Source organism: Nomia melanderi, chromosome 7 (genome assembly GCF_051020985.1).
Source record: "Nomia melanderi isolate GNS246 chromosome 7, iyNomMela1, whole genome shotgun sequence".
NCBI lineage: Eukaryota > Metazoa > Arthropoda > Insecta > Hymenoptera > Halictidae > Nomia > Nomia melanderi.
Window position 1 is genome coordinate 13400503 of NC_135005.1, and position 18776 is coordinate 13419278.

General features: G+C 52.0%; 1 protein-coding gene across 7 annotated transcripts in view; it reads left to right on the forward strand.

Moving 5' to 3' along the window:
* LOC116430514 (uncharacterized) overlaps positions 1 to 18776 on the forward strand; it is a 365874-nt gene that overhangs the window by 309736 nt on the left and 37362 nt on the right. Inside the window, exons 1-2 of one of the 7 annotated variants that reach the window (XM_076369541.1) lie at positions 2091 to 3025; positions 11267 to 11687. The exons of the other annotated variants lie outside the window; for them this stretch is intronic. Of the exons in view, the coding sequence (XP_076225656.1) occupies positions 11597 to 11687 (91 nt within the window). The 5' untranslated portion in view covers positions 2091 to 3025; positions 11267 to 11596. Of the gene's footprint in view, positions 1 to 2090; positions 3026 to 11266; positions 11688 to 18776 lie in introns of those variants that run through there. 7 annotated transcript variants of the gene reach the window in all.

Consider the following 18776-nt stretch of genomic DNA (forward strand, 5'->3'; position numbering starts at 1 on the left):
AAAAAGCGACGGTGCCCCGCGCGCCGCGGCAAGGATCGAATGGCCTGGGCTCGCCGTGTCCTTCTATCCGTTGGCGAGAACCCTTCCGAACACCGAGACGGTGTAATTTATCGAGGCCAGCGACGCGGCGGACCAACATTAACACCCGGGAGTAGATCAACATATTTATTGACGCGACCCGCTTCGCCAATTACTTGTCACTGGCTAGGGCACTCAGTGGATGCATTATAGGCTCGTAACGTTCATAGGCATCGACGGATGAAGCGTACGAAAGCTGTCACGCGGATCCGCTGGGAGTTAAATATTCGACGGAGCCGAGCACCGCGGATCGTTCGCTCGGATTGCAGTCCCGTTGCGAGCACTTTGCATGCCAAACGCGTTCCACCGAAACTTCCATTTCGACGTCTCGAATAAAAGTGTCACGAGACTGTGCCAGTGGCCAGCCTCTGCGGCAGTGAGTAATATGGCGGCCTTGCGAAATTATAGAGTTTCGATATTGTCATATGTAAACCCTCCCATCGAGATCTTGCAGCTTCTTACGGGATCGCTCGACGGTTGGACCGAGGAGTGTGAATCTGATCGGTCGATTCTTATCTTATTTACGCTACTAATTTCCTGTTACGGTTACGCGTAATGGATTGAAACTATGAATAGAACATAGACGTCGCGAAAGGGACCGACAAAAGGATTACGGAAACTTTCGCGGACCTATCGCTCAACCAGCCTCGGAGCGAATTTTCTTTCCTTCTGTATCTCGGTTACAGCAACGTTTCATTATATTTATATGTAATAATACCACGATTAAATTGCTCACGAATTCAACGTGCTAATCGACGTGAAACACATTAATATACCGGTCGGCGAAGTGTTACGCGCGGCCCAATTATTTCTTCTCCGCGACCCAGACCAAAAGCTTCGACACGAATGCTCCACGGCAAGCGGCGGGGTTCAATGAAACGGTACCAGCAGGTTTCATAATCCGTGCAGCGGTAATGATCCATTATCATTAGCAGCGGCGCGTTTCTCGGCCCGAAACCTCGTCGCGGTTTTACGTAATCGTCGAGTCGGTCAAGGCCCGAGACTGCGGCGCTATCGGGGCCCGTGAGGCCGCCGTGTATCGCGGCCGCGGCACGTAGAAATGAATTAAGGGCCGTTCGTTGGTCAGCCGAAAAATCCGCGGCAGTAAACCACCGCGGTACGCCACGGCTCGTTATCAATCGTGCGCGGTGGAGCATACGAGCTGACTCGGGGCACGCGCCTGGCGGGGTCGTAGGCCGCCCCACCCCTGTCCCTCGCGCTCGCCCCGCTCCGCGCGGAGACAGAGAGAGAACGAGGGCCCGACGGAGCGAGAGGGATCGGCCCCACTCCGCGGAGCCGTGGAACGGAGCCCGCGGGCCCAGTCCTCCCACTCGACGAGGTCCTGCCTCCCCTCCACCACCGCCGTCCCCACCATCGGGGCCAGCAGACCTCGGCGATTCCCCGCGACCCGCCTCTGCGTCGTGCTGCGCTCGCTGCACGAGATGCCGCGACGGTGGCTCTCTCTTTTCCGTCATTTTCGCCGCGAAATCCGATTGTTTCGTGGTCTAGCTATCATGTTCGCCCCTTAGAGATACAAATAATTCGAATCGAAAAGTGATTCGAGGTACCGAAATAATCAGAGCTCGATGGAGAAGCAGAGTTTAATCTAGATGTTACGATTCGCAAAGTGAACTGGAAACAGAATCGTTTGCATACGAATCGTTCCGTCAAGATCAGCAGATCCTCGCGAAGGTTCCCTCACCAGTCGTCCGAGCAGCTCGGCCGCTCGCTCGCTCGCTCGCTTGCGGCCTCTCCCTCCGTGGGCTCGGTGTCACGGGCCAGCGGTCGTAATGCGGCCCACACGCGCGCTCCACACTGGCGCGCAAATCGCATAAACACGCGCGCCGACGCATACGTACGCACGGTGGGGTAGAGACGCCAAGCGACGAAGCGGTCCTACCTCCTGCAGGGGACCGTGTCACGTGGCCCCCAGGCCGTGTAGCAGCCACGCAGCGCACGGGCTGTGCTCTCTCGTGAGCGGCGCACACAACACCAGTCAGAGACGAGCCGAGAGACCGGGCGCAGATCGCACTCTCTCTCCCAGGAAGCGCGTGTGCTTTCTCCCTCCCTCTCTCCGCCTATCTGTCTATCCCTGTCTCTCCCTTTCTCACTCTTTCCCTCCGTCTCTTTCCTTCTCTCTCTCTCGCTCTCTCTCACTCTCTCTGTCTTTTGCTCCCCCTTGGTCTGTCTCTTCCTCTGTCCCTCTCTCTTCCCGTCTTTCTCTGTCGTAGCTCGCATCGCTCGCTCGCTCTCCCGCTCCACGTTCTCCGTTCCTCTCTGTCCCACTCCGCGCCGTCTTCTTTCTCTCGCTCCCTTTTTTCCCCGTTTCCAGCGGCATTTCAGCCGCGACGCGTACGCGATACGATACACGACGCGATCGGCCGATCGCCTGGGCATCGCCGTCCACCCCCGCCGAACGTTACTCGCGCAGCGCGCGCGCTCCATCGACAGGCCAGCTCGCCCGCTGCTACTCGCGGGCCCAGCCGCGCGAGCTTTCGGTTTCGGTTTCGGGACACGCCACGTGCGCCGCAGTGTGTATTTATAGTGGGAACGCGGCCAAAAGCAGCGCGTGTCACCGCCGACGAGAACGTGTGGTGCCCGCGACATCCCGTGGGATATCGCGAACGACACGCGTGGAAAGTTGTTTTTTTTCTGGTGACAAGCCGGGATAAGAAGACGCCCGGCTCCACTCAGAGCCGATCGGAGACCGTTCCTACCGCGACGGTGTGCCCCGAATGCATCGATCTGGTGGATTACCCGAGACACGCGCCCCGTGTTGGTGATTTCCACCGCGAGTGCTGGTTTGTGTCCCTTGTGCGTCGACGACGGTTGTGTGACACGGCGCGTGTCGGTCCCGAGGAGGATGCCGCCCAGCTGAGCCACGGGAACATGCTCCTGCTCGACCGCCGCCGTCGCTCCGGCTGCTCTTCGCGGATGAAACTGAATGGTGTGGCTCATTTTCTCCCTTATACCGGCCAGTTCGTTCTCCGCTCGTCGAGTGTGCCCTCTGACTGGATTTTCCGCCGTGCACTGTGTGTGTGTCGCGTATTTCACGGTCCCCCGACCGATTCCCGGGGATTCGGATGTTTAGCGTTGTGTCGTACCTCGTGACAGCTGCGATTCGTTAGATACTTCGGAGATAGTGCTCAGGCTTTACACCTATCGTTTAATTAGATAGACCACTTCTGAAGCATTTCTCTTTATAATCCTCGAATGCGAAAGCGTCTAAGATCGGAGAATTCTACGAATAAGAGATACTGTTCCAACGTCGAAGTCCGGGTACCTTTAATGACACTTGTCAGAATTCGGTGCTAGGAACGCGCAAGCTAATCACTGGCCAAGCCCCGTCGATCCCAGCGCTCGCTTATGGGATTCTTCTCGGTTTTAATGATCCCGCGGTCCGAGGCTCGCGCGAAACCCGCGTCAGCCAGCGCGGCGCAGAGATAAAGCCCTATTAAGACCGTGAAACGCGACGATAAACCTGGACGCGGGACAACGAGCATCGTGTGTCCGTACACCGGGCAAGCATTTTTACGACGTTGCCGTTGTTAAGCCTCGCCGGCAGTAAAAAGCACGTATTAAAGGCCCGGGGCCCGCGTAAACTCGTTAAAAGCCCGAGAGGCCCGCTGGGGGAGCGTGCCGCTGCGTCTTCGCGCTGTCACGTCTCGTCGGGACCAGAGATCCTCCCTCAATAATGACCCGCGCGGCTCGCTCAAGCGCGCGCGATCGTTATTACTTCCGCGTATCCGCCTCGCGTGCGACGAGCCCTCGTGTCTCTACCCGGCCGTCGCTGTTAGCCGAGACTTCCGCTCGCAAAAAATCCTGATGGAATAGGATACAGTCTGTACAAGGAATTTCGCTAATCCCTTGTCGCCCGTTGACGACCGACCGTGTCGCGTTACGATTCAATTCTCGAAACTAGCCGACGCTAGTTTCGGGGACGGGTTAGGATCGTCTGGCGGATGTCATTTCGACTCGGAGACCGGAATTAATTACGAGACAGTGAATCCTGTGTGATCGTTGCATCGTCCGTCTTGAAGTGATCTGGAGGAGAAACGTCGAATTTGCTTTGTGAACCTTTGTGCCGATTTACGTGCTCGTGACGGTTGATTGTAAGGGTTGCTATTTTCAGGTTTTTTGAGATTCCTCTATAGTTTTGACAGGTTAGTGTCGCTACTGATTGACAGTAGTTACTACTATCTTACAGTTCGTCGGCGTTCTAGATTAATGACAAAGTTCATTCGCTCAGCTCCACTCTCGTTACGATTCTTCGAAGTTCTTCTCGATTCTTCTCGATTCTTCTTCCTCCGAAATGCTCATCTCCATTCGCTGTTCGACAGACTCCCTGAAGCGATGACATTATTCTTCCCCGGCTGGCGCTGGGACAGGTTCATTTCAGAAATCATCAATTACGACGATTTTCCGTCCGGATCCACTCTCGGTTCGCGTAATCCCATAATGATTTTCGTTTACCGTAACGACGTGCTTACTCTCGAGGGGTTGCTCGAGCGGACGTTCGATTTCCCAGCGATCGAGCGACGATCGGCCGACAGAGAAGCCAACGGCACGACCAATCAATGTATCCGGAAGCGGCGGAAGGCTGTCGGATAAATAGCGCGCGAGGATCGGCGATGACTTCGGATCGGCAATTGAAACGAGGATCGAACACGTGGCGGCCGCTCGGAGCTCCTCCTTCGCGGCCCTTAATGAAGCGATCCCTATCGGCCGGCCGAGATCTGATAATTAAATCATGCACCGGTCCCGCGGCGTCGGATATTAATTGAATCGCGATCGGAATCGATCTACCTCGTTTCGCAAACACGTCTCGCGATCCGGTCCCCGGCTCCTTCTCGCTCGCGACGGGTTATGAATCGGACGCGCACACCGCACCGTTAACTTCTCCGATCGCGTCGAACGGCGAGGGGAAACGAAACGAAGCCAGCGGGAGGAAAGGGGACCGACAGAGAAGAAAAAAAAGGGGGGATGGACGTTTCCTCGGGGCCGCGAAGAAGCTTTTAATCCTTCGCCGGCGAATTTCGGGAATTACGGGTGCCTCGGTTTAATTGACCGGATCTTGTTAGCGACGCGGGCCCCGATGAAATTGAATATGCGGGGCTTATCGCGGACACGGGGACCCGTGACGAGAAGAATTTCTTCGGCCCCGGAGCGGCGGGGATCGAGGACCGGCGACTGCCACCGGGGACTCTCCGGCTAACTGTTTTCTCGGCAAACAGACCCGGTGGTCGTGAGAATTGTCAATGGTGTTGATCAAACATTACGCTGGCGGGGGCAAGCTGCTTCTGCCCGGCAGCCACTTCGCGCCGACCGAAATTCGCTTTCTGTCTTTGGACGTTCACGTTGGGGACATAGAAGTTTTGACAGAAGTTTCTTCTTTTTTCTCCCTGGTAACTGTCATACAAGATTGTAGATCGTCGAGACGATGGTTTGCTTCTCGCTCAGCTTTCGAGCCGTACAAGGTCGTCGGTTTTCTAATACTAAGTTCGTTTCAGAAATTCTGGACAAGTACTCATGACTAGGTACATTTTTCTCGGCTGGCTTTGTCGCTCGAGCGTTTCGTAGCTTTGGGGATAGAAATCTTCTGTTTGCATAGAGTAGCTTGAAGTGACCCGAAACTTAGAGGCTCTAGTGTTTAGTGTTAGTAGACTTTTCTTATTACGAACAACCGCTATATTCATTCTTAGGAAGTATTTTTGTAATGAATTCTTTTTTAGTCTTCGGTAGCGAAGAATGTCTCTACATCTGCGATTGTTTATGAGTAAACTCGAACTAATACAGACCTGTAGAGAGCAATTTTCTGTGTCTCATGGTTAAGAATCTCCAGGTAGGTTTCCGAGCGTACAGAGTCGCAGAAACGACAACGTTTGCTACAGAGATGATCGGGGCGAGTTTCGCGTCGATCCGTGATTGTCAGTTGTCGATCGATAAGATCGAGACGCGGGTCGCATAGGAGTCGCGGTATAGGCGTCCGCGTTGCCTCGAATAATCGGCGTGGCGTCCGTTTCGGGCACCGCGAATAAATTCGTACGCGAGAGCCCGTAGTGAAAGATCATGAGAAGATCGGCACGATCAGATAAGCATCGACGGTACTCGGGGGCTGATGGGTCCGTGACGACGAAAAGAGTCTTTGGAAATGCGTGTCGAGGCCGAGGCAGCCGCCAGGGAGCCTCGTGGGAGGGGCCAGGCAATTCCTCTCCGGTACCAGGAGGGTCTCCGCATCGCTGTCCGTCCGATTTCTCTTTCGCAACCCTCTTTACTTTTTCTCGCAAAATTCGCCTCTGACGCGGGCCTTTTATCAGCTCGACCGCGATCATCGATAGTGCTTCGCTCCCTATTCTTATCGATCCTTTGATTCGGGGAAAGCTATTTTCTTCTGATAACGTCGGTAGACTCTTCGAAGTCGCACGTTGCAAAAACAAGGTAGGAACGTTCGATCGCAATGGGCCTGAGTTTCATAGCATCGAATTTCTGTTTTTGATATCAATTTTTATAGAACTGAGGTGTATTTGATTTTAGTCAGGATTTTAGCTTGGAATTTTGGAAACTGAGAGAAGTAGCTATTACAATTCCATATTTAACATAATATGAATTAATAGAGATGTAACATTCTATATCGAGTTGAAAAGCACGACGGTCATTAAATTCGGTAAGAAATTCTCACGACGATTTCTTCGATACTATAACACCAAGAGGATAAAACGACCAATCTTCCGTTCGTTTCTGTTGTGCAACGATCGCAGGCGATCATAAACGAAAACGGCGCAAACGACAATCGCCGGCCTCGAGGCCCGCAATCCCCGAAATCGCGCGTCCCGCGATTTCCGCGTCGAACGGGCAACGTATCCGATCCCAGGGACCACCGTAGCGCAAACGTTTACGTCCCCGGTGCGTTAATTTCGTAACTCGATAAGTCATTAAGGTAACAAATTGCGCTATTAACCCGGCCACGGTTAATTAAGCAGGGCGTCGTAAACGGCAGAAAAGCGTCGCGGATTAATGGACGTTGGATCGAATTCCCGGGGCCGCCGGTTAATAACGATGTCCGGCGTGTAAGTAGGTTGAAAATCGAGACGAAAAACGATTCGTTGAGCGGAGAGTCCGAGTCCGACAGCCGCGAGCCTCGCCGAGGCGTTAACGAACGGTCGCTCCTGTCCGGGCGACGAGTTATAACAGTGATTACGATAATCGCGTACGGCACGCTCTCGATCTCCGGGGCGGATTATAATCCGGCAGAACCGATCGTGCCGCGACTTGCGTAATCGCGCGATAACGCGATAATGCCCTGGCTAATAACACGCCGCGCGACGGTAATACCTGGCAAAGTGATACTTAAGGGAACGTTAATGCGCTCGCGAACGGGAATCGGGGAGAAACGTGGAATCAGAGTCACAGTTTACCCGCTGCCGAGTGCTCCTGATTTTTCATTTTGATGCTCGCGTGAACGTTCGATGTTGATTCGATTAAGGTTCAATGTGCTGTTTTAGTAATGTATTTAAGAACGTGCGAGGAGTATTAATGTTGTGCTAATATCCAATGTAATTATAGTGTTACGAATAAGTTTAGAAGAAATGGAATAAATCGAGTATCGTCCGCTCGGTTCAGTAATTATTTTGTTACAGTAGTTGTTTTAGCGAGTATAGTTTTATTGTTCCGTAGGTGATCTAGGAAAAATGCATCACGTTGAACTGTAATTGAATTGAATGATATTCATGCATGTTTCCAAATGGGAAACCGGGAACGCTTCGGATAGCAGAGGATCGACGATAAGTTTCGAAAATCGCGACATCGTTGTCCGAGAAGACAGTGGCGCTTGAGAGAAGGTACCGGAGTAAAATAAAATCTCGTTGAATCGATGTTGTTACACCGGGGCCTCGCTTAACGCGTCTTTCTACTCAGTTGTGTAAACCTGTGGCACTGTTGCGAACGAATGTAAACATCGTCCCGGCCGTTCCGATCGTAAACCGTTCGCCAGTAGACCGCGGCACGCAAATCCCCCGTTTTATAGATTATTTTACGAGGGTTAAACTGAAAATGATTTCCTCCGCGGAGCGATTTATTAAGTCGCGAACGGAGTAAAAAGAAAGCCACGGCATTTTATCTCGCGTGTCGTAAACGCGCGCGATTTGCGGTCTATTCCTGATATGCGTTTCCATCGAACAATACGTTCTCGGATCAACGAAATATATCATCGCAGTAATTATTCTCTCGCTTTCGACCTGTGAGAATCGCGTCCGCCAGTGTAATCCGCGATGAAACGAATGAAAATAAGACAAGATTATCTTAGGCTTTCGAAACAATTAACATAAAAATCACCGAACATCTAACACCTCGCGGTGGGCGTCGTAGATCTCTCAATTTATCCGAGTAACGATCGCCAGCTCGCGATCGGTTCTACATTTCGTCGAATATCATCGAAGAAAATAAATTCCGAGAAACATGGAAATTTGACGAAACGACTCAGCGACGACTCGATTAATCGTCCTCGACTATTCGCGCAGAGACGACGCACTATTCGAGAGAACGCGAAGATATGTGGATCGGTGGGCGAACGAAGCTACGCGGACAATTAAAAATGTGCATAATAATCGGCAAAACCGGTGAGGAAGAAAATCGTTGTTGGTTACGTGGGCGCTTATTTAGTGCGCAGAGCCTCCCGTATCTCCGCAGGATCGCGGCTTTAATAATTTTGGTGTTAATTAAATGGCCACGCGTGGGTGCGCGCCGTGAGCCTTCCACTCGCGTGTTTTGTCAACTTTCACTGTCGCTCGCCCGGCCACGGCTAACCGCCGCTGTTTTAATACACCTCGATGATGGTTATTAAACCGCTCGGTTGACGAAAAGCGACGTCCGCGACGGCGAAAACGTTCGCGCGCCGCTTCTTCGGCTCCGACGCTGTCGATATCGACGGTGCGCGCCGGCCGTGCGCATCGCCTGTGCGGTCGTCGAAGTCTCCGACCGCGCCGAAGGATCTCCCGCTCCCGCTCGCCGATCCGAACGTTTATCTCGCTCGTTTTTGCTTTCCCGCGTATTTATCGCGTCGACTGCCACGAGAATTTTCAGCGTTTTATGTAATATTACTTATTCTTTCGTAGCAAAGATAAATTGTATTATATAATATTGCTGGGTTTTACGTAATATTACTTATTCTTTCATAACGAAGATAAACGGTGTTAGAACTGATTATTAATCACTCGGTGTTACAGCTAGCAGATTATACTATTATTTAGTTACTTATTTTATTATCGTAGTTGTTCACCTGAATTAGTGAAATTATTCGAAATTGAATTCGGCGATTCTTATTCTGTCTGAATCTAGTAACATTAGATTAGACTCGTCATGAGGATTTCAGATCGTATCTCACAAATATTATTTACTTCGCATCGATCAAAAGGAAACTCTATTCCGGAGATATGAATATTTAATTTAAGTAATAAACGTATGCCTACAATTCGCATCGCTCAGTTCTCTCGATGAAAAATTATTAGCAATGAAATAACTCTTGACGGCATTATCAAAGCTGTTTACTGTTTCATAAAACCGGCGTTTAATAAAAGGTATTCTTCGTAGACAAGTTTACTAGGCAATTTTTCATTCTTCTACATCCCTCAAGATAGCTGTGCACGATTTATTTATTTATTCCTGATTCTCCCGGGATATTTTCAAAGATTTATAGCAGTTTACACGTTTCTTATGACTTCATCGGCACGGACAACGTTCCGAAAATTTACAACCATTTCTTCGTAGAACGGTATCTGCATTCGAATTATCCCAAAGACATTTCCACGCGAAAATCGGAATGCGACCGAAGATTTTCCGTCGCGAATGATTTTTTCAGTCGGCTTTCACTCCTCGAGATTTTTCTGAATGGCCTGCCGCCGGGCAGCCGTGCCTCTCACGTTTTCGAAAGTTACACGAGCCGCGTCCGTGGCGGCCGTTTCCCGGTCCGTCGATAATTCACCGTAATTTTGCGGCGCGCAGCGACGAGCGCCGCCCACGCGTCCCGCCAACCCGACCTAAACGAACGCAAAAGAGAAAGGGGAGAAAAAAAGACGGGCGCGCGTACGGCGAGAGGACGAGAGCCAGGAAAGAGGGGAGAATCGTCCCCTCGGCTTTGCCACCCCGGACTCTATTAATTTGAGGCGATTAGGAGGACCGATTCTTGCCGCTAATTGCCCGCGGGACCGAGGGGAGGCAGATCGGGGATTAATTAAATTGAATTAAGCTTAATTAGCCGTGACCACTTGAATGGCGGTGCCGAGTAGCCGGGTACGCGGCGCGTAGCCAGCGATAGACGAGTCGAGAAGTTAAACGAACCACGAATCACACGACTGTTCCTTTTTTCGAATAGTTTCTCTTCCGAGCAATGGTCATTACCATTCTTCAATTATCAACCGATCGGTCGTTTTCTCTTTCGAACGAAAGCGTTCGGAGAATTCCGAGGAAAACCGTCCGTTAGGACGCGAATCGTTTCGTCGAAGCGAGATGAAATGATCGATGCAGGCAGGACTGAGCGTAAGTTTCCAGCATAACTTGCCCCTTCGCTAAGTCGTTAAAAATACGCCGATAATATGCGGAAGGAATTTCTCAGGAGGCGTTGAGAACATGGTCATCGATTTCAACGTACGGAGTGGGGTCTACTTAATAGTATAATCGTATCACCGATTCGTACGCAAACAAGCGAGCGTGGCGAGGATTCGTCAGCGTGCCGACGCCGATTAGGCGTAATTAGCGTCCGGGATCGGTTAGTCAGAGGATCGCCGCGAACCGGGACGGTCGTGGCCGTTGTTAACGAGATAAAGGTGAAATCAATTCTCCCGGCGGACCGTGTAAGTACGTCCGAGGAGAAAACGCGCGTGAAATTCAAACGGAACCACCTCACGGCGCAATTAAGTTTCGGGGGCCCCGAGTGAAAGTGTTACATCACAACGGTCGATTGTTTAAACGTTGACGATTAATTAAGGGCCGGTCGGAGGCGCAAGCTCGAGAGTTTGTTTCGTAAAAGCGGCGAGGGACGAACTTCAGCGGGATCGACGAACGGAGAACGAACGACGGGGATCTCGAAGGCGTCGAGTACTCGATGATCGATGTATTCGACGGTCGCCGATCGTCGACGGGAGAATGATCCCGACGATCGGTCCTCGAGATCGCTAAAGAAACCGTGGACTTGCAGGGACCGCCGATCGTTGTTGGAGCGTCGAAGAACGTGACGAGGCGTGGAGCGAAGTTTCGTCGACGGCATCGTTACCGAGACAAACGGATTCTATCTAGTCAGTGTCCGTGGGGAACCAGGTCAGCTGTGATAACGCGGGACTCCCGTGCTACGGTGGAACCCGGCGAACCGGGTGTCTTGGGCCGTTTCTCAGCGGCGACGGTCTATAGAATCGTCGCGTATCATGACTTCTCGGTGAAGTTCTGAGTAGGAACAGTTTTTAAGTTAATCGACACGTGTGTCCGTGGATCACGGACAGATTATTTGTTGATCGTGACTCGTGGGACGACAATGGTTACCTTGGACACCGAGCAGAAGCCCGAGAGGCAGCACTGCGGCCGCCGCATGTGCGCCATTTGTAGACGCATCAAGCGCGACAAAGGTAACGTTCGTTCAATTGTCTTCTTTCTTTTCTCTCACTTTCCCATTTCAGTTGCTCGAGGGCGACAGCTGTGTCCCATAGGCAATTTATCGCAACGTGCATCATCGCAGCTGGGAGTCAACGACGCGCTGCGATGATAACGAAGCGTCGAGATGAGTTTCCTTAGACACGGCTCCCACCCGAAAGCTTGAGACCTACCTTTCCCGTTTTCCACGTCGCAGCGGTAAGATTAGAAATTAGCGTTAACCGCCTTGCTGGGTGGTGCGTAATTGAGCACGGAAACAACGGGGGCCACCAGCGAACCGGAAACGCATCGTGAGACCGCCGAGGAGCCTCCCGCAGCCGGGCTGAGAGCAGACGCAGCCCCGCAACACGTGGAGGCTTGACGTTCCGCGTACGCGAGCACCTTTTCACCGCGCGGATTCCTCGTGGCGTCGTTAAAACAACTAATTATTTTTCCTCTCGCGCGATTATTCAGCGCGCTGCGTTCCCCGCGGGGTTAGAGCATAGACAGCGGATGAATTAAACGCGTGACAGAACGTTTCGCGCAATTTCCGCGGCGAGGGAAGCGCATCGTACGCTCGGCCCGCCGTTTTTGCGCGGCCTGCGTTCGACCAACGCTACGTTTCCGCGTTGAAATCCCATCCACCTGTCGGTGCTTGCGATAATTGTTCGCGATACGTACACGCTTCTCGGAAACTCGTTCACCACGGGACTCCTCGCGCTCGCGCGGGACGGCTCCGGGAAAATTCACTGGTATTGTCTAATTACCGGCGGAGTGTCCTGGCAAAAAATTGCGAGGCGCGTTGAGTAACTTATAACATACGTTCCGTGGCTGGAACGAAGGGAATTCGTTGGGTTTAGAATTCTTACGGTTCGTTATGGTCGCGAGAATCTTAAGGGTTGTTCACGACGCTGCTAATGGAACAACCTTCAATTTCCCTATTCATTAGGATTTAGCAGATCGTTAACGTTGATGTAACACGTATTTTAAACGAACAATGCTTCACGGTTGTGACATGCAATTCGCTAGATTGCATCAGGGGGTAGCGATCACGACTTAACATTCATAAATGTGACGATCGAACGTGACTCACGCTTCGTCTCCACGAATTCGTTACCTAATATCTAAATATAATTCACCCTTGAAACCACTGATAATTGCGTAATTGAAATAACACGTAAACAATCAAATTCTTTATCGCGACATTTTTGCGACAAACATTTACTCTTTAAAGTGCTGAAAGGTTCAAGGGAAACAAAGGAACTCGGCTACTTTTGACCGATCGGAGAAGCTATAATGCGCGAGGATCGGCAATTACGAAATACCTCCGAAGGTATCGGGTTCGTAATGGAACCTTTCGCGAGGTGGTCGTCGGCGAGCGCGAGCTCGCAACACACCGGTGCCTCCTAACCGTAATTAGCGTATTTTCGCTCGGCCGTATCCAGAATGAGGGACGAGGGACAAAGAAAAGAAGGGGTGGCGCGCGCGAGCCTGTCGGGTTACGCGCATTAAAAGAGTTACGAATGTATTCCGGGCCGATCCGAAACTGGTTCGTCCTCGTTCCTCGCGGCCGGCCGTCCTCGTTGTTTCATGCAAATCGCTCGTTAGTCGAAACACCTGAAATTCCTGTGTGGGACGGCGTACATTGTCTTCGGCCGCTCCATGGATTATTCATCCCCGCGGTCCGCCTCGCGTCGAGCTGTGACAGCCCGAGTTGAGCGACGTACAGACGGACGAGACTCTTCCTCGGTCTCTCTGAATAGAATTTCTGCCACGCTGAAGCATCTTCTAGCTTTCTCATTTCTATCAAATACGCTTCATTTATCTGACAGACGGCTGTCCGAAAATAACTTCGCGTGATCTCGAAGCGAAGCAAAGTGATCCGCTACTTAGGATTTTATTATATTTATTTTACCGGTTCTTTTTTTAAATCACTTTCCAGTATCGCCGTTAAAGATACAAAGAGCGATAAATAAGTTTCAGAGGTATCGCCGATGAGATAAGTATCGTAGCCTCGGTATCTCGCGACTAATTCCAGAAGTCGCCCTTTCAACCTCCGATAGCCAATAAGTCGAGAGTTCTAATAATTACCGAGGAATGCGCCGCACGAAACAGATTTCCCCTGCGCGACGCACTGGAGTGTGTCACGAATCGCGTTCAACCGCGCCGGCCCGACCTTCGCCGTCCAATTAGACTCATTAGGCGTCGCGTATCGGGAGGGGGACACCCACGCGGTTATTCAAATGCGCCGCTTTTATGCAGTTTCGGATCGATCGGGCATGATGCAATTTGTTGTTCTTTGCGCCAGTCCATCCCGGCCGTGGATACCATTACGTATTCACGAAGTATTTACAAAGATAAATTAGAAGACGGATCGGCCGGGGTCCGGGGTCCGATGATTTATCGCGAGCCTCGGGGAACATCGCCGCTGCTACGGGCGATCATTAAGCATCCGGCGGTCTAACGGGCACGAAAAGAGTCTCCGGAATACGATCAACGCCCGCGTTAGACGCTGAATGGCCGACGATTTCATTCATCCTGTACGAATATCGAGAAACAGAGTGTCGCCATGTAGTAGCTCGGCCGTTTCATCAGAAGCGGCGAGCCTCTTCGTGGGTTGCCGCGGCCCACGCGTGCCCTTCGCTCATTCACCGGAGTGTTTCGCTTCTTCTAACGCCTATCGCAATCTTCCTCGAATCCAGGAAGGCAGCAGCTTCCACGCGAACGCTTCGAATTCATGCTCCTTCGTTTGCATAAGAACCTATCAGTCAACGATCTCCGTATGGTTCGAACGTAGCCACGGCCGTTCAATTATCCGGACGGTTGAATATTTCGTGTAAATTAGTCACGGGGCCGGTCCCGTTTTACTACGGCCTGTCCCTTGGGGACGTGGAAGGGCGGGCGGTTTCGCAACGGAGGATAATCCGGTGAATGGGCCGCGCGGTTTCATTCATCCGCGACGCTCCGCGGCAACCTTGCTCTATGCCTAGGCAGTTATGGCAGGCGTGACTAGGCTGGAGGTCCCGATTATGATAAAGCGCGTGGGCGAGCCCACGCTCGCCCTTCGCTCGTTCATTCATAAATTCAACTCTCACCGCGTGCCGCGATCGCGACCGACCACCAGAGAAAGCTGCTCGCCAGAAACACCCGGGAACTGAGAGGTCGAGGGGGAGAGAGAGAGAGAGAGAGAGGGAGAGATAGAGACAGTAAGAGGGAGAGAGGAGACGCCAGGTCGCGCCGCGGATACGCGACACGCGCGTCTCTCCATCGCCTCTCGCGTTACACCTTCCTGCGCGCGAAGATCCCTTGTCCGCGGGTTCTGCGTTTCTTTCTGCGCTTGGTCCCCGGAGATCTTACTTGGAAGCTGAGAAATGAGGGTTCTTTGCTTGTAGGTATCTAGATACCTCGAGTATACCGCTCAGGGCAAGGCTGGCCGGCCTTTTACGGTTCTAGCGTGAATGTTTTCATTATTTAATAACGAAAAGTATTTAATAATTGCGACACCTCGGACCCGGACAGAAGTCCAATTACACGAGCGAGCTCGTTAAATCGGTGTTTAACGTTTCTTAAAGACATTCTAATACTCCGGAACAGATATTGCGCACTATCAGTGCCAGAAAAATCGTTAGCGTTCGCTAACGTGGCATATGAAAAACAGCACGTGTACCTATGCGGGAACGTTTTTAAGCGCTGCGACCATTCATAAAACCGGTTCGATCGATTATGAAACCGCCGGTACCGTACTCCGTTTATAATTCTGCTGTTCCAGCGTTCGCCGCGATCGAGACGTTCCAACGATTACCCGTGTTACAGAAGTGTCCGCCGACGCCGGCGAACGTCGCTGGAACGTCGACGCGGCCGAAAGAAGCGGGAACAAGAGCGGCTCGCTCGAACGGAGGGGCAACTCGACGGGGTAACGGCGTCCGAGCGTCGCGGATTCTCGGGGCGAGCTCGATCGGTCTAATAAGCCGTCATTATCCCAGTCCATAACTAATAAACGTCATCCGGACGTCACGTGGCCGGCGGCCGCGTGATTTAACGACCGCCCCGCGCCCGCAACCCTCGTCAACCCCGCGCGTCACGGCGACTCTCCCGCGAATTCCCTCGCGAGTCGCGAGCGCAGCCGAGCGAGCGAGGCCGCACGTCCGAGTATCACCTGGAGCCGCGCAAAGCCGCCGGCAGGTTTCCAAAGCGGTCTCGGAATCGGCGGACGATTATGCGGACCGGTCTATTTCTAGAAGCACCGAGTCGACGGACATACTAATTATTTTTTATCGGCTCGTTACCACTCGTCTTTGGCAACGGAGCCGAGCCAGGCGGCTCGCTGGAGGGAAAGAGGATAATGGAAGCGTAGGGGGTGTCGGGGAGGAAAAATGGAAAGTGCGCGAAGATTGGACGAAGCTTGGACGGGGGTGGAAGAATCGAAAGACCAAGCCCATTCTGTAACCCGGTCACACTTTCGCGTTATCTCTCGTGTTACGGAATCCGATAGACGCGACACAGATAGGTGACCATACATCGAATACCTCGCGCCTGTCCCGCTTCCATTTGTAATCATAATTAATGATCATAATTACGAAGACACATGTTCCGCGCGATGAACATTCCGGGCACGATTGCGCGGATGGGAACCGCGTTGGTCGCCGGTGATCGACGCGCCGACGGGAAATATTAACTCATCCCCGATATCTCCTCGTCACGGAGACTCGAAGTTCTAAACTCCGAGTCCGATTTCTTAACGCCGCGACTACCGAGTTCATTCAAATTGCCTAACGCGCATTCCTCGTTCGAAATCGCAACACTCCGACCGCGCGCCGCTAACTTATTTAGTAATCTCTCGCGACAGCATCCGCGGGTTTCCAGTGATCCCAGAAAAATACATGCAAAACAGGTTATCCGACCGCGGCGGCAGTTCCAGCGGCGACGTCGAAAGAACCGCGGTGAGCCGTGCCATCAGAATTTTCCAACGCGCCGATCGAAATCGATCTAACGCTCGACTCCTCGTCGGAAAAGAAGGGGCGGCAGCGCGGAGAAACGAAGAAAACAGTCGTCGGGGGGCGTGAAGGGGCGGGGGAGAGGAAAGAGAGAGGGCAGAGAGAAACAATTGACATTCTACGCGCGCGTTCGATCGGGTCGACGACGGGGGGGCGAGGAGGAACGGTCTACGTAGAAGAAGGGGTGGCGGTGGGCGAAGAAGGGGAGCGGCGGGCCGAGGGGGGTAGATGCACGGTGGCATGCACCTGTGCATTGCCGCCATATACGACTCGGAGTTATGGCGTTTTTCTCGACGCTGCCTGCCGAGGATGTGTGCGGAGTACGTACACGATCGTATCTTAACCGGCGAAACCAACTCCATTTCTGGACGGCCGGCCGCAAACTACGTTCTGCGAGCTCCGCGGACTCCGGGCTACGCCGTGAGGTAAATTAATTGTCCGCGAAGGTGTGCTCGACGCGGTGGCACGATGGACGAGGGGCCGGCCGAACCGGGGAACGGGGGAGGCCGAGGGAAAAAAGAAAACGCGGGTAACGACGGTGCCTGCCTCCTTTATGTTTATTAGACACGGCAGCTTGCCCACGCGGCTCTGCCAACGCCGTTTTTCCGTCCTGGTGCAACGTCGGGTGTCGCTCCCGTGATACCTTCCGTCCGGAGGACCTCCCTGAAGTCGGGGATCCCTGTTTCCGCGAGATTTAGGGATCGCTAGGCGAGGACAAGGTGTTGGGAAACGATCATCCCCTTGTTAAGTGTTTTTGTTAGCTTCTTGTGCGGTGCATCCTCGGTTTCTAGACCGTGGATGTGGTAGGTCTGACGCGTTGAAATTATTCTTTAAGTCGGTGTACTAAGTAAATCGAAGGATACGAGTTACGAACGATGACTCGATGGTTCTGTGTTCTTCCTTTACGTCGATTTCAGTTTTGATGGCAAGAGAATTCGTGGATTTGAAACGCTTATTATATATCGACGCGTTATCGCCGGGTCAATCGACGCCGAGGGACAAATTGAGTTAGGGAAATGAGAAGCGAACGAGGGTTGAAGCAGCCATCCGTGCGGAGAAGGATCTTGTTTCGCTGAATGTTTCGTTTTATGTCATTCAAATTACGCGATAGCCGGCCATTAAATTTCCTACCTCGTGGGAAGGTTCTGCATTTACTTCTGGCGGACGCGAACTTTCGCTGCACCGTCCGCAGCGCCGGGCACTGGCTAGACGAATCATAAAAGAAGTCGATCATACCGCTCGATTACCGTTATTAAGGAGTTCTTTGGACAAGGCCAAAGTCGTTGCAGGGACGATATTATCGCCGGCGACTGGTGTAACGTAGCGAGAATGTTGGCTTCCTTTATTAGGCGGATGGCAGAGAGTGTAACTCGGTCGTCTCCGCGGAACGCTGAAGTTATATGGGACAATAAAATCGAGTTAAATAGCAGATGGGACGCGAGAGTGTGCATTTATTACGAGATAACGCGTTACTCGTGTTTGAACGAGGGAAGACGACGAACGGCTGGTTTGGGTTTTAATACAATGCAAATTGGAGACGTTCACCCAGAGTCATTTGCTCGGGGAGCCTTCTTGTTTAATTCATCGCCGCACTTATCATCCTCATCTTTCACCTCGCGGAACTTGACTCGCGATAAAATCTCTCGCTAAAGTAAAATCTTGATCAAATTGAATATCTCCGAGTACAAAATTGAAACCGCAGACTCGTATCAATAAACTTTTCTCCTAATATATCTATCATTCTCATCTTTCGCCCGGTAGAACTCGACTCCCAATAAAATCTCTTCGTCTCATGAGAACCTTACTTTCGTGGAAGCGAAATGAAAACAGAAGCTTCTGAATCGTATCAATACGCTTTTCCTTTAAACTGGTTTTCCTTCTAAAATTCCTCTAAACTTTCGTCCCCCCACGAGTATCTTATTAATTAAACCCGGTTGCTAAATCCGGGCCAGGTTGCCACACTCGCCGTAACAATGTACGGTTAAGGCATACAGTGTTGCGAAACGCAGCGCGTGCCGTACTCAAAACTGAAACCTGACGTTCCGTTTTTTGTTGTCGTAACACCTGAAGTATCCGGCCGCGCCTCCCCCA